General features: G+C 46.2%; 1 protein-coding gene across 4 annotated transcripts in view; it reads left to right on the top strand.

Moving 5' to 3' along the window:
• Window positions 1–27,755, top strand: part of NHS (NHS actin remodeling regulator) — a 340,052-nt gene that overhangs the window by 237,979 nt on the left and 74,318 nt on the right. The window contains exon 1 of one of the 4 annotated variants that reach the window (XM_074359292.1): window positions 12,734–16,211. The exons of the other annotated variants lie outside the window; for them this stretch is intronic. Within the exon in view, the coding sequence (XP_074215393.1) occupies window positions 15,986–16,211 (226 nt within the window). The 5' untranslated portion in view covers window positions 12,734–15,985. Of the gene's footprint in view, window positions 1–12,733; window positions 16,212–27,755 lie in introns of those variants that run through there. 4 annotated transcript variants of the gene reach the window in all.

The raw sequence follows: 27,755 nt of genomic DNA on the forward strand, positions 1-27,755 counted from the left end.
TCGGGGGCGGGGGGCCCAACAGCTACTGCCACTATCTCTGCCCCGATCTCTGGGCATTCGTATTTACTAGAAACAGAGCTTTCCTATCAGGATGAATGTCAGCTCAGGTCCCTTAGCTCACCCCTGGGAACTCTACTTTCAGAGGGAGCAAGGTGTAGACTTATGGCATCTTATGGCAAAGTCTGTTTTGTTCATTTTATTGGTGTTTCCTGTTTTTACTTAATTTATCTGGTGTTTATATTCATTTAATTGAGATTTTTAAACTTTTTTTTTCCATTTCTTAAGTTGAATGCTTAATTTAAAAAACAAATATGAGAACTGATAGCTATAAATTTACCTCACAGTAACAGCTTTGGTAATTTCCATTGGTTTTACTATGCGGGCTTACGGTTATGGGTTTCATCCTCTAGATAGTTTGGTTTTGGAGTGTGGGGAAGATGGGTTTTGGTATCTGCCAGATCTGGGTTGGAATCCTTACTCTGCCATTGGTCAGTTGTATGACTTTGAACAAGTTACAGTATTGCAACTTCCTTATTTCTAAAATAGAGATGGTACAATCTGCCTTGTATATTCTTTAAGTGAAGATGAAATGAAAGAATGCAGGCAAAGGACTTAGCATCGCGTACCTAGTAACAGCTCCATCCATAGTAGCTACGGATAATGATCATATTTAAAATAATATGCCTTTGGCAGAGGCAAAAGCATTGCGGCTGGGAAGCCGCTCTCCATTTGCATGTCTTAGGCAGAGGGCCAGGACAGTGGGTGTCCTTTCTGGATCAACCCACTTATCCTAATGTCCTCCAGAGGCACTAGCAGATGGGACATGAAAATACCAACAGTGTGCCCAGGGAAGGGCATGTAGCCAAGTGTTACACTGGATGGAGCATGCTGAGGCGAGCCAGGAAAAAACTCAGCATAACACAAAAACTCACCATTGAGAAATTCCTCTGAAATTTCTTAGTCTCTGTCTCTTGTGTAATGTTCCCCAGTGGACTGTTTGAACTGCTCTGTCCCAAACCTGGCCTCTTCCCCGAGCACCCAACTAGGTCGCTTCCCACTCGGTGAGGCCTTGACTGCTCGGCTCCGGCCAGGGCCCTGGAGGAGGCGGGCATCTGGGGAGCTAACCTTTATAGAGCAGCGTCTCCATAGGGGGCCCCAGGCTTGGCCCTGGGTCTCATACACGACTGACGCACAGTCCTGCCCTTGAGGACTCCAAGTCAGGAGGGCACTGACGCAGGAACACCAGAAAGGCTGGCCACAGTACCTCAGGGCTCATCCACAGGAAGGAGGGACCACCTCTTCCTCATGAGGGGTGGCACCGCAAGCCAAGTGTGGCTGATGGAGGAGGGGACCTTTGAATCGATTGCGTTCGGGTAAATAGGTTATGGGGTATCAAGTTTTGTGTGGATATTTGTGGGGGCTTTTTGTTTGTTTTGTCTGATTTTTCAGAACACAATGGAATGAGCTCACTCTGATCTTCCAAACTAAAACAGAAGTACCTGGTCTCTGAAACCAAGGGAAATACCTTTTATAGAGCTAATATTTTGCAGAAAATTAAAGCCTATTTGCACTGGGTTGATCCTTGCCTTCTGTAAGTCGGCGGAGGGGGTGTAGAAGGGATGGTAAGATTAGGAAGGGATAAAGCTGCAGGAAGCTATGGGCAACTGTCATTTGCTGTCTATACACTCTCTACCCTGCACGGCCCCTCTGTATGTAAGCTTAGGTAGAAGTTACTTGTCCGTGTTCCAGGCAGAATCTTCTAGTCTTCTCTGAAGCCATCCTGTGCTTCTGAGTACTCCGTTGGGTAGCATAGCCCTCTCCCTCCTGCCTCTTTTTGGGTCAGCGGGAGTACTGAGAAACTCGACTCTCCTGAGGGATGCTGGCCTTGCACGTGGCTGTAACTCATTGACCTTGAGTGTGGGGACAAGCACTGGCCCCCAAAATGGCAGGAAGGAGACGTAGAAGGGAATTAATCTCAGCCACATCCTCTCACAACTGAAACACAGAACTGGTTCTTCAGCATCCAGAGGCCAAATGTAAGGGGGGAGATGCAAACGTCTACCCCGCTTTGCAGAACTGAGGCCTCCCGGGAGTGTCACCTGTACTCCTTTCTGCCCCCTGCACAACAACTAGAGTGAAGAGGAAGTTTTGATTTATTTTTAAAGATAGAGTAAATCCCTCATCTCTCACCATCTTGTCTTTGTGTTACGCTGGCCGTGGATGGTACTTGGCCTTTAACAACTAGGATCCCTCTTCCCTCTAAGTGTTTATTCCTGGAAACCTTCACCAGCAAGTTCAAGCTGGATGATGAATTTTGAAATAAGGGTGTGCTTGAGAACAGGCCAGGGGCACACATCAACAGCCCCAGGGCCCTGGGCTTCAGTGGACAATAAATTACTCATCCCAACTCTGCAGGACAATAGCTCCTGCTCTGAAAGCCAGGAGTGGTGACAGGGATCATGGGGTTCTATACTTTCCACACCTACCTTGGGAAACAAGCAAAATGGCCGGCTGGGAAAATTAAGATAATTGTATTTTGAATATTTTTCCTTGAAAAGAAGTGGATTTGTAGCTTCTCTTGATTAGCCTTTTATTTCCCACCCCCCCCCACCCCCCCGCTCCTCTCCTCTTGGCATTTACTGGCTTCTTTTTCACTGTTTTTTTTTAAACACACACTAAAGACATCATGGGCAAGAAGAGGAGATTTTATTTTGAAGAACAATTATCACATTAACAAGGTGACAGCAGATAAGCTAAAAGTCACTCCATTTTCTTTGGGGTAAATGTTCTTTGCCACCAAATCGCATTCCACTTCTCTTTGTCTCTTCTCCTTTTATAGGAGGGGCAGGCCCAGCCACTGAGAGGCTCAGAAGAAACCCTTGGGACAAAAGATACACCCTTGATTCATATAGGAAGGGAAGCTTTTGAGTTCAGTGATAAAAAATGACTTCCTTTCCTGTTCCACAACATTCTTGTGGCTGGAGCTCTCGGTGTAACAGTGACATTTCTCTGCCCTTGGTCCAAAGTATCAAGCAGAAAATAACTATGAAATTTGAAACCTGGTAAAGGGCAAAAGTCCAATCCGCTGCAGTTTAATAGATGTTGAGGCCTGGGTAAGACTCTGTAGGTCCCAAATCTCCCTACACCCTGCCCTGTATTGGGGGCAAAACTGAGGACTCCCCCTACTTTTAAGGTATTGCAGCCTCGTCCAAAGACCAAACCAGCACTCAGTGAAAAAGCAGTCAAACCAAAGTGGTGTATGACTACATCTGCCAAGTGTGTCTATTTAAAAAAACAAAACAACAACAACAAAATCAAGCTTCAGAATGACCGAAGGAAAAGTGAACGGGGAAGGAGGGGGTGAAGAGGGAAAGGGAAGGAGGCTCCCTGAAGCAGGTGAGACTTACTTTGATGAGCTGGTAGGAATCTGTCGGCCAGGAGACGCAGCATTCTGGGCTTATTCCTCTTTAAGCTGTGGTTTCTTCGGCAAAACCTTATACCCTTGTTGTGAAGACTGAATGGTGTCTTAGAAATAAAGCCCAAGGCACAGTGCCTGGCACAGGATAAGGACTGGATAGATGTTTGCTGTTGTCGCTGTCATCAGCATCACCTTCGTCAGCATCAGGAGATGGGGTTGGAAGTATGTGAACAAAACCTTCAGGGTCCTTCCTGGGGAAATGATGCTGTCAGTCCCAGGGAATGAAAACCCCCTTCCCTCTTGTCTTAGCCCGCTTTTTCTGAGGCTGGCTCTCATCTTTTGTATCTTGGCATACTTTGGTTAATAGTAGTTCCCCTCTGCAAAATGCAAGCAGATTCAACCAAGTATCAAAAGATGTTTTTAACTCTAGTCCATTTCCCAACATCTTATACACTGCTTTATAACTGTAGCAGCGGGTGGATATTGGAATGCAGGTATAAATATAAAACCAGTAGCTTATGTTCGTATTTCTCTCAGGTCTTTGTTTTCAACAACTTATTTTAGCAACTTCAAAAAATATTCACGCAGGGTATTCTTTCCTTCTAATCTGTTTAGCCTCCGGTGGTTTCATTTAGGTCACAAAGGAAAAGTATTTCTGGAAAGAAGCAATGAAACTTATGTCTTCTCAAGTTGGTGGTTAAGATAGAAAGCTCAGTACTTCTGAGTCATAAATGATCAATCTGATGGCTTTGAGAGGGGCCCGTCCATTGACATGGGGGAGCTGAGGAGATCTGGGTCCCAGTGGTTGGGGAAAACTGGGATGTTAATATTAAAAGCCATTTAATGAGCCTGTATTATGTGCTCAGCAGGACCGTGCTCATCTCTGTCAGATTGTTCCTCACCGCCACCCTCTGATGCAGGCACAGTTGTTATGCTTCATCCCAAGATAAGGAAGATGATGAGGCTTAGAGGATTGGTGTAACTTGCCCAAGATTACAGCTCAGATGATGCAAAGCCAGCACTTGGGCCCAGGTCTGTCTGATTCCAAGCACCAGGCTTTTTACCACCAGGTTATCCTGCCTGCAAGGCTCCGAGAATAATGACTCCAGACTAAATGTTGGGGTGGTCCCTTGAGGTTATACAGGTGAAGAGTTAAAAGGTGTGCTTTGGCCTAGGCTCCAATCTCCGCTTAGTCATGCAAAGCATAGGAAACTTAGTTTTGATTTGAAGGAGCAAAAAACGATCAGCAAGAGATGGCCCACACCAAAACATAAGACTGGGAGCTAAGAGGAGGTGTCAGACAAGGGACAGGCCCACTAGTGCCCCATGTCTTGAGAAAACAGAGTAGGGTGGGTAAGGCCTTTTACTTTCTCTTTCAAGTCCTGAAATGACTCTAGGACTTTTTGCTAGTTAACTTGACTGCCTGTAACTGATATATTTATTACCCAGCATTGTTTATCAATGACATATTGTTCAAATATTCATTTCCTAGGAGAGGGTTGTAAATGCCTTGTGGAATCATAAAAGGTGATGGATTAACAAGTACTGGAGGTTGTAGCAGGTCAGGAAGTTACAATGGAGGATTTCCCACTCTGCCTGGAAATGTTGGCAGTTCAGATGGTGTTTCTCAGTGGTGAGAAAGAAAGAGGAGAGCCGGTCCTCTCATTTCTTAACTTCAGTATCCCCATGAAGGTGCTTACTGGGACTATGTGTCATTCAGAGTTTCTGAGCAAAGTAACAAGTAGCAGATGATGATGACAGCTCTTCCTGGAGTTGCAAAAATCTGTGCTTAAATGTCTCTCTTCTGTTCTTGGCCATCTTCATACCATCACCTGCTTTCCCCAGTTTCCCAAGGCCGCTTGCTCTGGGCAGCTACCAAGCTGCCCTGGACTAGCAGCACTACCTCTTGTCTGGAACAGGAACCCTTGGACTCAACATCCTTTCTTGTACTTTGAGGTGAAAATGCATGCGTCTCTGCAATGCCCTCCGCCAGCCGGGTGTCTCGGTCACGCACAGCTGTTTGCATTTTCTCCTCACACCACACTCTCACACACCTCCAGGCCTATATACACTGTCCCCTCTCTAGGATGCTTTTATGGCCTCTTTCATCTGGCCAACTCCTAGTCAGTTTGGAAGCTTTGGCCACAGCATCCGTTTCCTTGGGAGGCCTTTCCAGAAATCACCCAGGGTGATGGTGACATCTCCCTTTCCATAGCCCATGTGCTATGTATACCTATATTGTAGTGGTGGTGCTTCGAGGGCAGAGGATGAACTAGTGCCCCTAAGGGGGTCGGAGCCAGAGGCTGGAGACAGAGACAGACAGAGTCAGGTATGGCCTGAAACAGCCTTCCACAGATCTTAAGATTGCTTAGTAATCGTGTGCGTCATCCTAAACACTTCTATAACATTTGCACTGTTCTCTACATTATTTTACATAAAATAATCTCTCCCCAAAACAATGACTGAGTAGAACCAGTGGTCCAGGAAGACCCGCCACATTTATCCTGTGGCTTCCTGAACCCTCAGGTGCAACACAGCGTATCTCAGGAGCATATGGAAGTCCCCCTGAAGACCATGTACAGTATATAGTGCAGTGTCTTTCTAGTGAGCCATCCTATGAGTGCCTTTAGAGTAAGGACTGTCTGTCATCTCTGCTATAATGTTGCCTAATGGAATTTAGATATTCAAAAATACTATTTTTTTGGAATGAGTGAATCTTTGTAGTGATATTGAATATTATAAAGAACCAGTGTCATGAATCCTCAAAGAGAGCGATATTCAAGTTGTAGACCCCAAGGTCTCCATCAGCCCACTGCTCTTTCTCTAGTTATTCCTGCATTTCATTGGGCACTGGCATCTAAGATTAATTTTTAAAACCATCTTCTGGAGTTATATTATCGTTTATTCACGATCATGATACCAGTACCGTTTTCCACTCTTGTTCATGGTAAATGCATGTTTCCCCAGTAATACTGTGGAGGAAATAAGCCTTGATGGGCAAACTTGGAACTCTAAATGCCATTTGTAACTTCTCTTCCATGGGAAAATGTGTCCTGAATTAAAGAGAAAAACTGACAGATGAACTTTGGAACACTCTGAGCCTGGAGACTGACTAAATTCAAGCATCAAGCCCCTGCATCCTGAAGCTTCAGTTTATAGGGTTTCCTGCCCACAGGCTGAGGGAGGGAGAAGGAAGCCTAAAGCCAGATGCGTGACATCCCAGGATCACCAGAGTGGGCAGGGGTGACCTCAGATGGGTCCTTCCCTAGGGTTTCTCAGGGTCCTACCAGCCGCAGCAGCAGGCCACCTGGGCTGTGTGATGAACTTCCCTGGAAGCCAGGAAAATTCATTTTACAAATCCTACTGACATTTGCATCTGTATGGTCCTAAAACTGTTCCCTCTCTGAGTTTAAAAAACTCAATGAAAAAATCTTAAGTTTATTAAGAAATACTTGAGTAAAGGAGCTCCTATGTGCAATGCAACACATGATCCATTTATTATGACGTTATTCTTCAGAAACTTCCCACTGGTGCCCTTCCTTCTTCAGAAATGAATTACTCCTCAGAGAAGTGAAAAACCCTTCAAGAGCAGGCCAAAGCACACCTTGATTCTCCTCCAAGCCACACTCCAGGTGGTGCAACGTGGGGAAAGGGCTTCTGACGAGAAGGGGAGAATTCTCTACCTGGCTTCTCTAGCATAGCTTCTGGTACATCATAGGGACGCCACCTGGTCATTTCTCTTTCTGTTGTTCAACTTGACCCCATCCTTAAGTGAAGCAGCCTTTCCTCCCCCCTGAGCACATAACACTGTTTTTATGTTTACTTTGGTCTGGGAGTTTCAGTTCTGATTCCACTTGGAAGGCAACTGATGGAGGTCCCAGCCCAGAGCCTGAACCCAGTGTCCCCGCCACGTTCTTAAACTGGGAAAAGGTGTTGGGACGCAGGGTCAGAGCCTGGACTGGGAGACACTGCAAATACTGCTATTAAGAGGGCTTTTTCTTTTTTTAATTTGTAAAGTTTCTCAGTAAAACATCCCTTCTGCTGGAATATAATTAGTATGTATTTAACCACAAATGTAGAAAAATTATTTATGATACAGACCAACATATTTTCACAGGACTACAACAAAGGTTTCTTTCTCTCTTCTTTTCCTTTATACGTGCTATTGAAAGCCTTGCCAGAGTCAGCTAAAAGGAACCCCCTTTCACTGCATACACTTTTTCCCAAGAAGTAAAGTGAACTAAATTCATTCATTCACTCAGCATTGTAAATAGCAAACGAAGAAACCATAGATGTAGAGATGTAAACACTGCCTCTGTCATTATTTCTTGTGTTTGTATCACTAGAGGGCACTGAGAGAGAGAGAAATTATTCAAAGTTCAAAGGTTCCCAAATCTACTAAGAAAGTTAGAAAGGAAAAGAAAAAAGAAAAACCAGCCCAAGCATGCACATGCTAAGCCAGCTGAACAGCCCCCTCATGTTACTCACCAGCATTTTCTTCAAAAGAAATAGCTTTTGATGAAGCTGCTAGGAACTCCAAATGCTGAACATTTTCCCATTAAATAAATTAAAATAAATAAATAGATAGATAGATAGATAGATAGATAGATAGATAGATAGATAGATAGATAGATAGAAATTAACGTCATGATTCAGAGTGCAGGAGTTGATTTCACAATGTTGAAATTACAAAGTACAGGCAAGGTTGAGAACTACTGTTTGAGGTACTTGGTTGTAACCATTATTTCTCCCTTTCTCTGATAGTTCAGTTTGGTCTTAATCTGGTTTGTAAGTATCCTTTTCTTCCTTTTGAGGGTCTCCGTCTATAAGTGTGCCCAGTGCGTGGTAAGGCGGGGGTAGACATCCCTCCCCGTCTTCCCTCCTGTGTCTCTGGCTACCATGTCTCTCTTTAAGAAGGCAGCCATGACCGTTGTCGTTGACTGTTACAAAACTGGTGCCGCGTCCTAACACACTGGAGCTCCTCTTGTTCCACGGTGTTACCCCTGCCTGTCCATGAGGGGGATCCTGGGGTTAAACATGTCATCTCCTTCTCTTCCTTCTCTCCACTGATTGTCTCTTGAGGGTGGCACTGGGCCACTCACTTTGGTGATTCTTTTCCTCAAACCACATGACCCAACATCAGCCTGACAAGCCCAGGATTGGAGGAAGGAAGGTGGGCTTCTGGGACGGAAGGCTTTTTGTAGGAAATCTCTCTGATTGCCACTTTCACGGGGCATAACTGAGACGGTGTGAAGACTTTGAGCTATGGCAATAATTTGGAGCCATCAAAAAGATTTTGTTTTGTTTTTAGAAAGGTTTTAGTTTATGATATTTGCGCTTAAACCAACAATTCTCAACCATTAATATCTGTTTTGACAAGTGGCTAGAAATGTAAAGAGCTACATCAGTTGGCCTTGGCTGTGTAACAAATCACCCCAATGTTTAGTGGCTTAAAATGTAATGGGCAGTTCTTCTAGTTGAGCTCTGCAGGGCTTGCTTACGTATCTGTCGTCACCCAGCTGGGCCTGGATGACCTAGGGTGGCCTCATTCACACATCTGGTGGTTAGCAGGCTGCTTGCCAGAATGAGGGGGAAAGTGGGCCACATGTCTCATCATCCAACATTCTAGCCTAGCCTTCCTCGCAGAGTGGCAGGAAGCGTGGGTAGGCACCAAGATCAGCAAAGGTAGAAGCTGCAACACATCCTGGGGCCCAGACTTAGAACAAGTTCAGTGTCACTTCCGCCACATTCTTTTGGCCAAATTAAGTCACAAGGCCTTCTCAGATTCAGGGTGGAGAAGTAGATTCTACCTGTTGATGGGAACAGCTGAAAAGTACTGTCACTCTTTTTTGAAGTCTACCACAATAACCGAGCATCCTTATTTGCAGTTTTTAAAATGTATTAAAGTGGATTTGGAGTTCTCCCACTGGTAAGGTAACTCTCACTTGGCGTTCAAATAGACTTTGTAAGTGGGAGAGAAGGGGTGGGAATTGCCCATGGCCCTAACAATAAGTGATCCATGTAAATACTGTATATTGTTTGGTTCATATTATTAAAAGGTTGTGAACAGCTGTCTGAAAGGCAGTGTGGTGAGGTGGAAAGAGCACGAAACTTGGAATCACACGGACCTGAGTTCAAACTCCATCTCCCCAACATTTAGCTGCATGGCCTTGGGCAAGTTACTTAATCTCTCTAGTCATCAATTTCCTCAACCATAAAACAGGAATATTAATACCTAAGGCATAGGGCTTTTGTGAGGATTGAATGAGATTATGATGTAACGCTCAGTACCTAGTAAATTTCATGCTAGCTTCCTCCCCTGTCCCCTTAATTGTTTTTTTGAAATTCACGCATAGTGGGCATGGTAACTTTCTTCTACCCAGAATCAAAGCTGCCCCTCTGCCAGATACCAGCTTTTCTTTTTCCACATACTGCATATTTTAGAGAAATTACTTTGATATAGTATTTTTCAACCTGGGCTCTTGGCAGTATTTGCAAACATCAGCTTACAGCTAACAATTCCAAGGCAATTCTTAGTTTTGGTGCTACAAATTATTTCACACTTTGGAATTGTGCATAGCTTGATTTTCTTTATGGTCTGGATATACTGAGGAATTTTGGAAACCCACCATCAGAAAAGAAGGCTTTAAAATAATAGAAATTGGGCAGCAGTGTATGGGAATGATGTTCTCTCAGAAAGGCCGTGTTTACACTGGATAAGGTTTTCAAACATATCTTGGAGCATTAAGTAGTGAGGTTGGTCTTTGAGGGCTTAGCGGAGGCCAGATTGGGCAAAACCTCTGCTTCTCCATAGGGCTCCATTTGGGCTAAATCATCATTAATTCCCACCAAGACAGCACAGAATGATAATAGTTTTATTTATTATTTTATATGCATTGCCAGTATATGCAAAGCTTTATAGCTTGCCATAAATCGAGAGGGATTATCACAGCTGTTACTTATTTTAACAGGTCACAATACAGTAGTTTATGCCAGATGGTTTTTAGAATTTTGAGAGAGAAATTTTATACAGGCAGCCATATAGATACTAGCTTGGGTAGTTGTGCCCTGAAATTAATTTACATTTGTTATGATATAAAATATATATGAATAAACACATACTTCCTTATGAACGAGTGAGCCATTTTATAGCAGTGATTTCTTCTGGAAGTCATGGGGTCTCTTGTGAGCAGTGGTGGGGCAGCGGCCACGATCAGAGCTATGGAGGGGATCGCCAGCTTGCTCTAGGGGAGTAAACTCTGGAGGTAAACCTGGGTTTCTATCATTGGAGCCAAAGAGAGTAAAGTAGGGAAGCCACCTTAGGCAAATATAAGGAGAGGGTGTGTATGGTGGACAGTTGAGTTGGAACTGGAATCCCTCAAGGTCACCAACAAGGTCAGCCTGAGGCAAAAAGTTTACTCAGGCTGGGCTGATCACAGAACATAATACTGCCCCTTGCAGATGCTGAAGTTTATGTGTGGAGTGGTCAGTTCTGGATGATCAGCAGAAATGGAAAGAAGAAATAAGAACTGGTGATCAGGAATCATTTCAGAAGGTGTTTTTGGTTCCGGTTTCATAGAACAATAGACTTCCGGAACGAGAGACCTCGAGAAAAGCTGTAGATCATCTCCACTCTCCTTGTTTGACAGATGATGAAACAGTCCAGGAGGATCATTTAAATATGGTCATCTTGATTCTTTCAATAACAAAGTGAGAGCAGACAGTCAATGTGTGTGTGGTCTGTAGGCCTCCCAGCAGCTCGCCCCTTGAGCTGCACTGGTTTGTCTCCTGCTCCCACCTTATGCTGGGAAACAACCACGTCCCCCCTTGTCAGAGTCATCCAAAGACCAGGTCTAAAGCTGGGTTTTCTTAGTAAATTGCCCCAAGATATAACTATGGTATACCACCTCTGGAACAAGAACAAAAGGATTTTAGCCTTTTCCAGTCAGTTCTTCCAGCTCCTGTAAGATAGGTGTTAAGGAAATAATTAAGCAGAAAAGGTGAGTTTAAAACAGATTTGGGGCAATGAACGGGTACCATCTATGGGTAGAAAATCAGGAAGTGACAGAACAGCGGAAGTGAAATAGCCCATGGATGTCAAGGGACAGAATTAGAACCTGTGTGATCGATTCCCCCAGGATGACTAGTAGAGGAATTAAAGCTTTGAAAATGTGTAGGCCAGGTGATAGCAAAATGGCCCACTCTTCAGAGATGCGCAGCTTCCGGTAACTTCTGTTCTCGGGAACACAGCGCTAGGCCTGAAGGTAAGTGAAAGGAGCTTCCCAAGGCTGCAGATAGTTGGCAGCAGGCCCGTGCACTTGATTGCTTAGGTTCTTGCTTAGAGCATTAGTAAGTCTTTTTTAATGGACAGATGTCACCCAGCCATGGTGTCTATTTTCCTCAGCCCACCATGGATTCAAAGTACAGGCAAGGAACTACAAGAAGGGTGAGAGAGGAATGACAGTGGGGAACTAAACATCAAGGAAAGAGCTTGGCAATCCAAAAAGGAGTCTTTGAAATGCGTTACCATAGAGACCAATAATAAGCATTCTTAATAAAGACCCTAAGTAATCAGCAAAGCACTAAATTGTGTTTTGAATCATCTGATTAAAGAGATAGGAAAGTGAGTTATTTAAGGTAGGCTAGTTCTGGTAATCAACCCTCAACATTTCAGTGGCTTATTGCACACTTACATTGCAGTCTAATGCAGGTCAGCATTCAGTCATTTGGGTACCCAGGCTTCTTCCATCTTGGGGTTTCTCCACCCCCAGAGCCTCCGTTTGAGCATCCAGCAGCGGAGAGAAGGGGTATGTGTAGGAAAGGGTAGGAGCTGTCATGGGCCAGGCCTGGAGGCACACATCCCTTTCCCACACTCCATTGGCCAGCACTCAGTTACACGGCTGCAGCTGACTGTGGGGGAGGCTGGCTGGAGGAGAAAGACAGAGACTGTTTCATAAACAACTAGCCAGCTTCTTCCAGGGAAAGTATAAAATATGCTTTAAAGCAACGAAAGGCTTCAGTCAGCTGCTCTTGGTTGGATAAAGTTGAACTGTATGGAAAATCACCTCTGTAGACATCACATTCCCGGCAATACCAGTTAAAGAGAGTAGTCCTGTCTGAGTCACACTGTAGGATCAGAGGCTGGCAAACTGGGCCTTGGGCCAAATCCCACCCAGTGTCTGTTTTTGCAAATAAAGTTTTATTGGAAAACAGCCACCTCCATTCATTTATGTCCTCTGAGCTGTAACAGTGGAGTGGAGTCGTGGCAGCAGACACTGCATGGCTTTTGAAGTCTAAAATATTTACCGTCTGGCCCTTTGTAGGATGAGTTTGCTGATCTCTGCTCTAGACCATCACTGTCCTAAGGGAGGACACATTTGCAGTTGTTTTCCTCCTGAGACCTGGTACCCTTGGCTTCCAGTAAAAACAAGTGGGACACCCACTTGGACCGGGGTGGAAACTCTGCCCTTAGAATGCCAGCTCCAACAGGGCCCAGAGTCTGCTCTGTCCCCGCCAGGACCCAGTACAGTACCTGGCATCTCAGAGATGTCCAGTAAGTCTTCTGTTTGAACCTTTGAGCCATAGGAAGTATCAGGTACCCTAACCACCATACAGGGATGGGGACCCCAGAGAAACGATAATAGAAGCATGTGCAGGAAGACCTCAAACAAACACAGGAAGGAACTACCTTCATTGGGTTTTTATTATGTACCAGGCACCATTATGGTGCTTTGTAGCTATTGTTTTATTTACTCTTTCTAACAACTCTTTATAAATGAAGCAATCCTGTTTGCATTTTACAACTGAGGAAACTAAGGTTCGGTGAAATCAAATGATTTTCCAAAAGCTATACCTCTAAGAGATGGAGGAGCTAAGATTCAAACACAGATCTTTCTGGGACCAAAGTCCAGGTTTGTTTGTTTTTTCCTCTACACCACAGGACTTGCTGAAACCTTATCCAAATGTAAGCGATCTAGTTATATCATTATTTTCATCATCACTGTTAAAAAACAACCTCATTAGTGCACAGATCAATGCGAAAGGGCAGACATGGATGGCCATTTTCATCACTCTGTGGAGTCCTGCAGGCCTCAATGCCAAGGCACTCCCTTGATAGAGCCGCCCTGAAAACCCAGAGCAACACAGTTCAGCTCCTTGGAACGTGGGATTAGTGACTTGGCCACCAGCGCCCCAGGATCCTGCCAGGGATCGCTGTAGAGGGTGGCCATTTTGCTCGTCCAACCATAAATTCTCATTTCAGGGCCTGAGCAGTTTGAGTCCACACACGGGGCTTCCCGTGCCCTAGTGGAGCATGTTGGGGAGCTGGTTAACACACAGCTCTCCAGGCCTGACTGCACCTTTCGCAAGCTCCCAGGTGCTGCTGGTGGCGCTGGTCCTTTGATGAGAAAGTCTAAGGGAAAGACTTCCCTTTTCATTTAAGTGGCTCCAATGGGCCTTCCCACCTACTCCACACCTGCTGTGAAGCCTAGGGAATGGTGGGAGCTGCTCCTACTGACCTCTCGGTGACGTTTGGCATTCTTGATCATGCTGCCTTTGTGAAACCCTTCCGTCCCTCGGATTTCTGAGAGGGGCCTCCCTCCCCCTACTCCCCTGCTTCTTTGACTCCTCTGTCTCTCTGGTGGCCTCTTTTCTTCTGCTTTCTTGCCCCTTGAACCTTGGGGTTCATGACTCTCTTCTCACCCTCTCTGGGGGAGCCACCATGCCACCTCCTCCCACCTCATCCTTCCTGATCTAGCCATGCTCTCTTTTCGGGGGGACCCCAGCCCGATCCCCCAGTCTTTGCTGGAGGCTGGCAGCCCTCCGAAGAGCCTGATGTGAGTAGGGTCAGAGGAGAGCAGCCAACCCAGACTCACGTGGGTTCGATGTGATACTTAATGTGACCACAATCACAATTCATTGGAATGCCAAGTAGGACATACTCTCTATCAGTGCTCGTGCAAACCCTGTGATTTCTCATGACCTTGGCAAGTTGAGTGTTTGACCACAATTTGTGAATTATGGAGGAGTCAGGGGCCTCGTGGGCACAGTGCTGCTTTTGCATACAAATCTGCGCAGGGCATAAACCTCCCTATTTGAAAAATGGGTGGCCTGGCCAGAAAATAGTCAAGTTTTCCCTAAACAGGTTTCCAAGGCATCAGGACAAATTACCAAAAACTATCTCCCACAAGGCATATCTGGGATACTTTTCATTCCCTGGTTTTCCCTTGTTATATATTAGGATTCATCCCATAAATGTTGTGTTTTAAGTGGCCCTAAATGGCTTTCTATCTTCTGCATGTGGCTGTTATATATAGAATCTGCCAGCCTAAGGCATGGGCACACACTGCCATGGTTTTTAACCCTGGTTCAACCTCAGAGCCGGTTTAGTAAATCACCCTTCCCCAGAGATTAGTACATCGCTGCGAAGACATCGTCTTTGCAGTGTTTTTAAGCCTGGGCAGGATGAGTTGTGTCCAGGATGCGAGGTTTCAGCGTCCAGAGATGAATAGGGGGAGGGGACGCAATGTTACAATATTCCGGCCGCTCTAATCCTGTTACGCGCGGACACACGCTCCACGCCAGTCTCTGTCCTCCCTCTTGCCCCAGCTGGAGGAGTTGGCGCGGTCTGCGTCTCTGATTCCTCTGCTGCTGGCTAGAGACCGGGACCAGGGCGGTGAGAAGGGAGCCACCGGGGTGCGGTGCTGAGCAGCCACGGTGGGTCCAGCCTGTTGGTGATGTGCCGAGCCCGCCGCCACTCCGGGCATGGGTAACGCGCAGCACCAGCGGTCGCGCTACCGGAGAAGGAAACGCACAGGTACCAGGAATCCGGATCCGGGATCCTCCGCAGCCCCAGGCTTGTCTAGACGCACAGGGCCCGCTTTGTGGCCGGCTCCCGGCGCGCCACCGAGTTTGGGGCTGGGGTCTGAGTCCTGCAGCTCACTGCGGCTGGCAGCAGGGGACGGATTATTTCTAGCAGGTTCCCTTTAGCCCAGTGGAGCCGGGAGATGTTCACAGAGCTGGGCGGCTGTCTGCAGAGCGTTGGTGCAACCGTGCCTGCTGCCCGGGAGGTTTGGCTGCCGCAGTCCCCTCCATTCACTGGGCTGTAAATCGAAGCTGTCTACACCGGCAGGGCGCTCGATCCCAGCGTGGCCCTGGGGCTACGTCCCGCCCAGGTCTCCCGGCACCTGACTTCCCACTGGTCAATTAGGTGTCTCTGCCTGCAGCATTGAAGCAGTGGAGGGGCCAATGCCCCGGCTTTGATGGAGCGCGCCGTGCGCAGAGACCTACCCAGTCGACTTCCTCATCAGAAGGCAGCATCCATTCATAATTCTCTCTCTGCCTGTGGACCGAGTTAGGCTGGAGCTGGGCATGGACTCCTGCGATCTCCCTTTTCGCATCTGAATCAGAAACTAAGATAAAAGGGAAAAGGAAGGGGGAATGCAGTCCTAACGCAACAAGGCTCTGGAAAGCTCCCGAGAGGCCTCTTCTTTGCGGGGAGAGGGAGAAGAGTCAGATCCCGAGCCCAGCGCCCCAGCCAGCTGCTGCTTCGCTGCGGAGCCGGCACGCATGCCTACCTCACCTGACGGCCGCATTCCCGGGGAGCCGGCGCGGGGCCCGGCGGCGCGCCCAGGGCGCACGGGCGGTAGGATTTCTGCACCGGGGGAACGATGCGCGGGCGTGCTTCCCAAGGCCGAACCCGAGCCTGAGCGGACGCCCCGGGAGGCTAGCCTCGGCGCGGCGTCCCACTGCAACCCCCAGGGATGCTCCGCGACTCGCAGCTCAGGCCACGCGGGTGTGTGTGAGATGGGACCTGTTGGGGGGGGTGGCATGGGCAGGTGACATCATTTTTAACTAATTTTTCACACCTCTGGGTGGTGGGTGAACTTGGGGAACGGAGGAAGCAAGAGCCGCAGCCCAGCCGCGCGCTCGCCTGAGAGGAAATACCCCCAGCCGAGGTCTGAGAGCCGGATCCCCCTGGCAGAGCAGAGTGAGAGTGAGCCAGTGGTCAAGGGGGACCGCACATAGCTCCGAGGAACGAGGGAGCCGCTCTGGCTTTCAGGGTTTTGTTTTTTTTTGTTGTTGTTGTTGTTTGGGTTTTTTTTGTTGTTGTTGTTTAAAGCATATTGCAGCTGCAGCTTTGAAGTTTGCCGCCTCCTCCCCACCCCCAACCCCGGGTTTTGGGGCGGGGCGGCACTTTTCCACGCGGCTGCCCAGGCCTTTACCAGCTGGGTGGAGGGGGCTGCAGGGGCTGCAGTGTCTGACGGTGGGCTACCTATAGGGGACACAGGGACTTGACGGCACTGTGGGTGGGAGGGCACCCTGAAGCTGGACCTTCTGGAAGCTCTGAGGGTGGGGAGAAGTCCGGGATACCTCTTGGTGCCTCATCTTGTTTTCCTGCCCTGCCACTTGGTGTTAGATGACATTTTGCCTGTGCAGGGATTCCACTGTCATGGAGCTGGCCGTGATGATATAAGGCAAATGGACCCTTAGGATGAGCTGGAAGAGAGAAGCGAGAGCGCTGGAGCTCTTCCTTTTGTGGCAGTGTTAACCCCACGGAGCCTGCCCCCCTGGCACACCTGTCCACCTGGGTCACCATCTGTGGGAGTGAGTGGGGCTGCTGGCTGACTGGCCCTGCCAGCCTGTGGGCCGAAGCTGGACTTGTTTGGGGCCTGCCAGGCCAGGAATGTGTGGGCAGGAAAAGAACAAAGCCCCCCCTCCTGGTGCCCCCTCAGGGGAAGGGTAAGCAGGCCCCGCCATGATGCTGCACAGGGTTTTAGCCAGTGTGCTCTGCTCTGGAGTTTGGGAGCTCCCGTTTTATGAGATTTTTATTTTACAGTGTCGTGCCTCCTGGTCACCAGTTTGTTTTTCACAGCTGCTTGTGAGTAAGGCAAAGATAACAGCATCTAAAAATAGCCCTGCGGCTGGAGATGCAGCTTAGCTTGACCCCACGATTACAAGGATGGGGTCTCCCTTTCCGGCTGCATGAGGGTGAGCCACACTTGGGCCCCCAGACAGCTGGAAGCCAGGTCTATACATCCTTCAGAGCACTTCAGCCTCCAGTCTCAGGGCAGAGTGGGGGTGCTGGGGGGCTGGTCCGTGTTGGGAGAGCAGCAGCCCGTTCATTCCTGTGTGAGGTCCAGAGCAACTGGGCTGCAAGATTGGGGGATGGGAGTCCAGACAGAGACCCCTTCCCCGCCCTGCAGCTTCATAGCCCCTCTGAATTCTACCTAGCCACATACATGGGGCTTCTTACTCTAGGCTTCAGGGGCCAGCAGGCCACTCCACCCAAAGGATTTTGGCCCAGATTACAGAGGGATCAAAGGGTCCAGGTGGTGCTGAAATCATGCCAGCTTCCTGGGTGCAGATAGTAGCCAGAGTGCTGCTCTTTCCTTTCCAGATGGAAACCACTGGACAGTTGAGTGAGAAATCTTTTCTTGGTAGTTGAGAGGTACCTAGTCTGTCTGAAGGGGGCCACCCCCAGCTGATGGGGAAAGTACCACATGGAATGGAGACAGGAGGGGACTGAGGACTTCAGCGATCTAGTGGATGGCAGGAAGCCTAGGTCTTCACTTGGGGGTCCTGGATCCCTTGCGCCTGCTAGGGCTCACCCATGATTTATTTTCAAAAGCCTTCATTTGCCCCACATTCGCCTTTTCTTTGGTGGCAAAGATGGCAAAAGCCAGCATGAAGAAAAAGGCCCCGTCTGTGCTTGACCTGGTTGAATGATGGGATTTTTTTCTTTTTGCAAAAATGCATTGGTAACTCTTAAAAAAATGCAAATGCCTAATTTTTTAACAGTGAAAGAAATAAACTAAAGAGCATGGGAATTTAGGAGGGAAGGTGTGAATCCCCATCACCAGTTCTCTGTTCAAGATGGAACCTACCTGGTGATTCCTTCCTTTCAAAGTGAATTTTGATTTTAAAGTTTTACCTTTATTTTCTGGATGTCATAAATATAATCACTGGGAGAATATTAAGAGACCAGGGAACAAGGCACCTCTGAGAAATCCTCTAATCATTCCTCTAGTCTTCTCATAGGGGCTTGAAAATAGTTTCTAGTTTATCTTTAAAATGTTCCTCATCTTTGTGTTCTATACTGATTACTGATAATTCAATGTAGCCAAAAGGCCCAGTGCAACAGTAGCTAAGTCTTTGGCCTCCTTAGAAGAGTAGATGGGATGACCATGAGTTGAGATTCAGATTTCATAAAGACCTCATTGACTTGGCTCTGCCTGTAGCAAATAAGATGTCAATGATATCTTCCTCTTACAGCTAAGAGCCCGAGTCAGCAATTAACTAGAAACTCACACTGAGTGTATTAGTCAGGGAAGGCTAAATACTGTTAACATATAAGCCCCACAACTCAGGAGTTTTTTCTTATGACATAAAGTCTAATCAACTTTTGGCTTGTGATGACAAGGAACCTAGTTTCATGCCCTCTTGTGGCTCTACCATCCCCTGAGTCCTCGAATCCCCCCTAGTTCCTTTGCATCTAGCCTGCAGAAGAGGAAAGAGAGCACAGAGGACTGGAAATAGCACACCTCATCACCACCCGCATTCCACTGGCCAGAACTCAGTCACATGGCCACATCAAACTGCAAGGGAGGCTGGGAGATGTAGTCTGTACCATGGCAATAAGCTCTCTGGCATGGAAGATGCCCTTATTTAGCTCCACTTTGTGATTTGGATTTGGCTCTGGGCAAGTCACGTGGCCAGACACATCTCTGTCTTGAAAATGGTGGTAATTCCACCTGCCCTTCCCTGTCTCTCAGAATTTGGCAAAGTATTGAGACATAAAAGGCCCCTAGAGGGACCATCTGGTCTAGCCTCTATAGGCAAAGTCATTGTCTTTATCCCCCATGTTACAGACCACTTGCCCAATGTGACACAGCCAGTTTATGGCAGGACTGGCATTAGAAGCTGGATCTTTCTCTTGGCTCAGAGCTCCTCTGCCTTGCTCTGTTCACTCTGCCCTTGAATGAAAACAGTTGTACAGGATATAGTTTCAGGAAGCTGATACACAGTCCCTGGACAGCCTTTCACCTTGTATAATCAACAAAGACACCTATTCATATTACTTAAAATCCATATGAGATTTCCTTCCTCGGTTCTTAGTGTAGAACCACTTAGAGTTAGGCTTGGAAGAGTCAGGCACTGCTCTATGCCCTGTATACATATTCACTCGTCTAATTCTTACAATAACCCTGCAAGGAAGGAACTATTCTTAACCCCACTTGATAGATAAGGATGCTGAGGCACAGAGAAGTAACTTACCCAAGGTTTTACGGCTAACAAGTGACAGATCTGGATCATCTCACTACTCTCGTCTCTGATCTGGTGGACTCCATGTCCAGCCGTCTCTGGTGTCCAGTCAATGCAGACCCCGACACTCAGGATTTAATATTTTGAGTTTTCTCTCTTAGTGAGTGACCTTGAAGGTCCATGGCAGGGAGTCATTTGTAAATTTTCTGAGGCATGAACTCAAACCCCCAGATTATAAAATTGATATGCAGGCTTGAGCTCCACAACTAATGAGAGAGCTGGATCCCTGGCCTCCAGCTCCACCAGCCCAATGAGGCTTTGTTTTTTTCTTTTAAAATTTTTGGTCTACTCATAACTGGGTAGGCAGTAACTACTGTGAAGTAATAAACATGTTTGTTTCCTCGTGAAAAGCGGCCATCAAATGAGGAAGGACTCTTAGGTCCAACCTTGAAAGGCACTTGACTTGGCGGGGGTGGGCGAGACAAGCATAGCCATTTGACTCTTGAGTTAATTGCTGGTTGAGGTTGTCTTGTCTGTTACTGCATAAGAGACCACCCCAAACTTACTGGCTTAAGAAACAACAGCCAATCTGTTGGTTCAAGATTCTACAGTCTGGGGTGAGCTCACTGGGCAGTTCTTCTGCCAGTCTTGCCGGTGGCCAGTCAGTTGGTGTGTCACCTGGGGGCTAGGCTCCACTGGGATGCCGGGTTGGCTGTGCGTCTGTCTCTTTCTGTGTGGTCTCAGGGCCTTTCTAAGTGGCCTCCCCAACAGAGTAACTGGACTTCTTACCTAGTGGCTTAGAGTCCCCAAGAACACAAAGGCAAAAGCTTCCAGGCCTTCTTTTTACCAACAGAATGAGACAAGTCACAGGGGTTCCATTTTAGGTCACCTTCCCCAGGCCTTGGAGTCACTGCAGCCAGGGGGCTGCAGTGGCTACTTTGATGCACCACCCACATCCCCTTCCTCATCAGGACTTCAGAACTCATTCCCCAAACACTTATTCATCAGAGCTGGGCACTGGTGGCAGGCACCTCACAGCCAAGTCCCTCTTTGGGAACTGTCCTTAAAGAGTGCCACCTCACCCAAGGTCACACCCCTTCCCAAGTCAGCGCACATCTGACGACTGATCGTGTTGCCTGAATTCAGGACAATCCTGTAGAGCCATCCCAGCTCCAGAGCACCACCATGGGATTGACCAGTCCTGTGCTGTAACTGCCTCTCCGCCCACCTTCTCTCTCTGCCCAGTCTTGCTTATTTCCCCTGTAGAGGTGTTGACCCAAAGAGCATTTCCTACTAAGCTTCCCACACACCACTGTCTCTACCAAAGTCTACCTCCAGGGAACCTGACCCAAGATGGGAGGCTTGTAGACTGGGTGACTTCCTGCTACAGGCTGGGCCACTGTGAGCACACACAGAAGCAGTTCACACAGCCTGGGCCTTCCCCAGACTCTTCCAGTTGGGAAGAGCTGACGAGTACTTAAGCCGTAATAGGAGAAAAGGAGCAAACATAATGTAACAGAGTCATAAGTAAGTCTGACGCCCTGATGATTTTGTCCCCTCCTTACTCTACCCCTCACAACTTCCCCCAAAGTTATGTTTTTAGGGGATGGGTGATTCATGACATTGATTACATGGTTAACAATTGTGCCTAAGCCGTCTCCCACCTGATTAGTTCTTCCTTTGGGCATGGCACTGGCAATCAAAATTTATCTTTCAAATTAAGGCTATAATTATATTTTGATAAAGATCTAGCAATTCAATGAGAATGAAATTTTGAGGGTTGCCAGGATACGGATGACTCTGGGTTATAGAGAATGGTTTGCATGCAGAATACTAATAGGTGGTTCGGCGCTCTTATCGAGACCTTTCCAATAGCATCTGATAATGCAGGCCCGTCAAGTACTGTTTCTCTGCTATTATTCTAGGAGGATAAAAGCGATGAAAGATATAAGCAGGGTTTTATGAGTGAAAAGGTGATTCATCAGATGTCTTTTGGTCTATTGCACAAGAGTTAAGAAATAGAGTAATAATTATGTGGTGTTACCTTAAAATATAGGAGACAAAAGCTTTCTCTTATTTCCTCGCCGCCTCTTTTTGTGTAAATGAAAGCAAGAAGTCTTAGCTGTTGGGTTACTGTTTTGTGTTGGGAGAGAGGGATCTTCGTTTGCAATGGTGTTGACTCCCAAGAAAATAGAAACAATGGAATTGTGTATGGTGTCATATTCTAACTTTTCTTTACCATTTTTTCCCTTTTACACTGTCGGATTACTACTCATTCATTCATTCAACAAATATGGAGTCTCAAATATTGTGCAGGTCCTACTGAGGGATCTAATAAAGTTTAAAATGGATAACCACACGTGAAAGTAATAAATAACAATATAACACAGTAGCACTCAACACAGTCTTTTGGGGAGAGAGAGAGGATAATCTTAAAATTGAGATATAATGTAACATATAGTTAAGTTGTGTATGCACCTTAACTGTTGAGTTCGATGAGCTCTGACATGCACATTTGTGTAACCACCTCCCAAAATAATATATAGTACATTTCCATCACCCCCTAAACTTTTAGTACCCCTTTCCAACCAATCTTCCACCCATTTTGTCAACCATTATTCTGATCTCTATCATACAGATTTGAGTTTCATGTTCAGATCTAGGAGCTACATATAAAATGAATCCTACAGTTTGATTTTTAAAAAATATCTGGTCTCTTTTATTCAGCATAATATTTTTGAAATTTACTTATGCTGTTGTATGTCTCAGTAGTTCATTCCTTTTTATTGTTGAGCAGTAATCCACTTTAAGAATATACCATAGTTTATCTGTTTAGTTGGGCTGTTTCCAGTTTGAGGCTATCATGAATAAAGCTGCTAAGAATATTTTTGTACAAGTCTTTTTGTGGATTTACATTTTCATTTCTCTTGGGTAAATATCAAGGAGTAAAATTGCTTAGTCATAGGGTAAGTGTAAATGTTTAGTTTTATAAGGAACTGGCAGTGATTCTTCCAAAATGGTGGCCCCATTTTACACCCCGACCAGCAGTGTATCAGAGTACTAGTTGCTCTGTATCTTCGCCAGCACTTGGTATGTCAGCAGTCAGTACAGTGGCTATGAAATGGTATCTCATTTTGGTTTTAATTTGAATTTCTCTGACGACAAATAATGTCAATTATCTTTTCATATACTCACTAGACGTTCATATATCTTCTCTTGTGAAATGTCTAGTTAAGCCCTTTCCTCATTTTTAATTGGATTCCTTGTCTTTTTACTACTGATTTGTAGTTCTTTATATACTCTGAATGAAAGTTCTTTGTCAAATATATGGATTACAAATATTTATTCCCAGTCGGTGCCTTGCCAGTTTATTTTTAAATGGTATTCTTTTGCTGAGCAGACATTTTACAATTTTGATAAAGTCCAATTCATCAGCATTCTCTTTTATGGCTGGTCCCCTTTGAGCCCTATCAGAGAAATCTGCTTCCCTTAAGTTCATGAAAGTTTTCTCAAGCATTTTGTTCCAGAGGTTTTATAGTTCTAGCTTTTATGTTTAGGTCTGTGATCTTTCTGTAATTTCTTTTTGTGTATGGAGTGAAGTAGGGATCAAAATTAATTTTTCCCATACGTATATGGTTCCAGAACCACGTGTAAAAAACAAAAACCCAAAAACTTTCTTTTCCCCCATTGAACTGATTTAATGCCTTTTTCAAAAAATCAATCAACTCTACGTGTGGGGGTCTACTTCTGGACTCTGTTCTGCTCCATTGATCTATATGTCTACTCTCCTGCCAAAACCGCACTGTCTTGACCTCTGTAGATTTATAGTAAGTCTTGATATCGGGTAGTATAAATCCTCCAAATTTGTTCTTCTCTTTTAAGATTGTTTTAGCTATTTTAGAACCTGTGCATTTTCATATACATTTCAGAATCAGCCTGTCAATTTATTTTTTAAAAATGCTAGGCTTTTTGATTGGCCATTGATTTGAATCGATAGATGAATTTGGGGAGAATGGCTTTCTTTAACAATGTTGTGTCTTCCATCCCTGAATATAGTATAGCTTTTGATCATGTAGGCCTTCTATAATTTCTCCTTAGCAATGTTGTGTAGTTTTTAGTGTAAAGGACTTAAAATCTTTTGTTAGCTTTATATATTTGATACTCTTGTAAATGCTATTCCTTTTTATTTAATTCTCCAATTTGTCACTACTAGTATATATAGAGAGACATACAATGGATTTTCATATATTGACTATATAAGCAGTGACTTTTCTAATTTTACTCTTTAGTTCTAACAATTTGTGTATGTTTCATAGGGTTTTCCACATACACAATCTTGCCTGATAACGACAGTATTTACTACTTGCTTTCTTATCTTTGTGTCTTACTAAACTGGTGAAAGTAGATGTTTTGACTTCTTCCCAGTCTTAGGGGAAAGCAGTCAATGTTTCACCATTAAATATGGCAGCTATAGGTTTTTTAAGAAATATCTTTCATTAGGTTTTGGTATCAAGGTTATACAAGCTTCATACAATGAATTGAGAAATGTTCTTCTCCTCCTCTATTTTTTTTTTAAAGAATTTGTATAAATTGGATTATTTCTTCCTAAAATGTTTTATGGAATTCACTGGTGAAGTCATCTGGGCCTGTAATTTTCTATGTGGGAAGGGTTTTGATTAAGAATTCAATTTCTTTAGGCGATATAGGACTGTTTATATTTTCTATTTCTCCTACGTCCTTTGCAAGAGTTTTTTTCCCGAAGGAATTGTCCATTTCATCTAAGTTGTTGAATGTGTGAATGCTGTAGACTGGAGTAGGCAGAAAGACCAAACATATCACTTGAGGTGGAACTTGGAAGAGAAGAGACTTACGCAGACAAGGAGGGGAGGGAGTTCTGGGAGAAAGAATGGAGCGAGAAAAAGACATGGAAGTAGGGCTCCAGTGGTGTGGGCTGTTGGACATGGATTATGCCAGGCTGGTTGAAGGAGAAGTTTTGGGTAGAGAAGTGGAAAATAATGTTAGAGAGATGGCAATGAGAGACCACTGGATGATCTTCAAACAGGGGCATGAATTGTAGAAATGAATGATGGATTGGTAGAAAGGAGACAGCAGTGGTAAATGAAGTTCTTTCAGAACTGGTGCAGTTTGCGAGGGTGAGCACTGTCTAGAAGAAAGGAGTCTGATAAAGAATGAAGATGTTACTGGAGAGCAGGTTCTTGTCGCGTCACAGGAAGAATTCAGAAATGAGATACGGAGGTCAAGAAAGCAAAGTGAGGATTTACTAAGCAATGGTGGACTCTCAAGGGGAGAGCGGGCAGACTCAGGTGAGTACTGCCCTGAGTTTCTTTGGCAAGGTGGTTATATGGGGTGTAGAAATGAATGGGCAGAATATTCATTGGGGGAGGAGGGGTCTGGGGGTCATATTTCCTGATTTTCATCCCAGTTCCACCTTCCTGAGGGGAGGAGGGATTTCTGTCCTTATTTAGTGTTGATCGGAAGTATCATGGTGTTGGTACATGATGAGTACTTACAATCTGCAAGGCTAATTTTATTGTAATGAGGGCTTAATGAGCAAAAGTTTACATTCAGATGCCAGAAATTCCTGCCTTTTCCCATCTTTGTCCGCCTCTAGGTCCTTGTCGCCCTAAAATGTGTGATCCCCTGTCAGTCCGGAGGTTCTGCTTTCCTTTGCCCAAGGACTCCCGTTGTTCACAAGATGCGTGTTTTCTTGCCATTTGGCCCGTGCCCCTCCTTCTCTGCTCATATCCAGCTATCTGCCCGCTCTAACAAACTAGCAAGAGTACAGTGCTTGAAGTTTTCTGAAGGTAAAGGCCACTGAATATTTATTTCTCTGCGCGCACACACACAGTTATGTGCCCCGGACACACCTATCACACTGTATTATTGTCTCTGTTCCCATATCTATCTCCTGCCCTAGATAGCCACCCTTCTCTAGGGGGAGAGCCCAAGGTTTATTCATGCTAAAGTACCAGTGCCTAGCCTTGTAGCAAGCAGTTAGTTAATATCAAGTGAATGAATGATATCTGAAAGTACAAGTGAGTGAAGGAGGGAACAGGCAGAATAAAGGAAAACCGGATTAGTCAGGCTAGGCTGCACTCCGCAGTGATGCCAGAGAAACCAGCAAAGCTCAGTGCTTTAACACAGTAAAAGTTCAGTTTCTTCCTCACGCAGTCGGCTGTGAGCCTAGAACATGGAGTCCCCAAGCAGTGGAGAAGAGTGAAGCAAGGCTCATGGGAGGTTTTGTGAGGGTGGAGGTGGAGGTGGTGCATGGTACTTCCGTCCGCGGCCCGCTGCCTGGTAGCTGACACTGGCTCTTTTGGCTGCAGTCTGACTACATCAGAAGCTGAAAGTGTAGATGGACACATAGACACTTGGCAAGCACTAAGGACAATCAGAAAGGAGTAAAAGGGAGCTCTGAAAACTATTTGTTAGTGCTTCCAGCCTGAGAGAAACCTAAGCCTTAGAGGTGCTAAGGGACTCCCTGAGGACTACCCACAGAGACCACAGACCCTTTCTGCCAACAGAGCTCAGTCTCCCTGGCCTGCCTTTTAGGCCTTAATAGTTATCACCTCAGGGCTCGCTTATTGCTGACTAATTTTTAGATGCCATCTCCTCCAGAAGGAGCTGTGAGCAGAATGAAGCACTAAGAGACGACGCTGTCGGCTACCCTGGGGCTCCAGCCAGAAGCACCAATGGAGAGAGTCACGATGTGGGGCAGGGCAGGAAGTTTTGATGATGAACCTCCCAGGAGGCAGCAAAGCAGTCCTGCTCCGGGAGGCATCTGTGCGAAGCTCATGCCAGCTGCCTAAAAAGAACTCCGCATCCTCTGTGATCTGGAGTCTCATATTCAGGATCAAAGTCGCCACCTCGGCAGGGCCCGGGATGCATGGCACGGGCACTGTGACCATGGGCCCCACTGCCAGGGTGTGTCCTGTGTAGCCAGAGGTGCAAGGGGAGTGCCTCACTGTAGGAGGGTGGCCTCCCTGGCCTGGACCGTAGTAACTGTTTGGTTTTTAGAGCTGGTGTGAAGGTCAGAGATGATGAAGGCAAAAACAGGTGGCCTAAAGATTGGTACATAATGGGTTTCAGCAGAAAGTGTCTCTGATAATGATGATGGCAGTGGAGCAGGAGAAAATCATTTGTCTCCCATCTTTTAAAGAAAAATTCATGGTCGGGGGCGCCACTGCAGAGCCTGCCGCTTTCCCTCCCGAGGCTGCCTCCCTGAGCGGGGCTGTGCACACCGTCAGCTCCCCTGCACCAGTCAGTGCGAGGCGCATTTAAATAGAATGAAATAAAAAATGCTATTTGCATTTTATTTAAATGGTGGAACTGTCAGAAAATGAGCCATCATTTCTCAGAAATGGAGGAAATAGTGAAAGGATTAAAGGAGATATTGTAAGTATAAAATGAGGAAAGTAAGAAAGACCTGTTCTCACGCCCTTTCCCTCACTCATTCTGTTCCTGCGCTCTGGTTTTGCTGTTCCTCAAACGCTGAGACACCATCCCACCTCAGAGCCGTTGCTTTTGCTGTTGTCTCTACTGGGAACTCTCCCACCGCGTATTTTCACTTGACACCTCCCTCACCACATTAGGGATCTGCTTGGACGTCACCTTGGCAGAGAAGCCCTCCCTACCTGTCTGAATTTAGGTTCCCCCAGAAGTAGAACCTGACACAAGGATTGGAGTCCAAGTGGTTCATCTGAACAGTAGACCCAGGTAACATCTGTAGGGCGTGGGGAACAGAGACAGAGGTGGGGACAAATCCAATAGAGACGTGCCATCCAGCGGTCACCACGTGGCCAGTTGGAGCTCAGGCCGCTGAAGAACTCTGGAAGGGCGCAGACCACACTCAGGAGGTGGCTTAACGTTGGAGGAGGGCATCTGTCATCGCTGAGGGCTGCTCCCAGGGGCATGAATTCCCTAATCCTTTTTGCTTACCCTGCTTCTGGGCCAAGCATTCTCCCACTGCCAGAAAAATAATCAGCTCCAGGCAGAGTCTCCAGGGGTCACGGGAAGCGGCCTTCAGAGTGTCGCAGTGAGTGCTGTGGGGACG

Source organism: Camelus bactrianus, chromosome X, assembly GCF_048773025.1.
Source record: "Camelus bactrianus isolate YW-2024 breed Bactrian camel chromosome X, ASM4877302v1, whole genome shotgun sequence".
NCBI classification, from domain to species: domain Eukaryota; kingdom Metazoa; phylum Chordata; class Mammalia; order Artiodactyla; family Camelidae; genus Camelus; species Camelus bactrianus.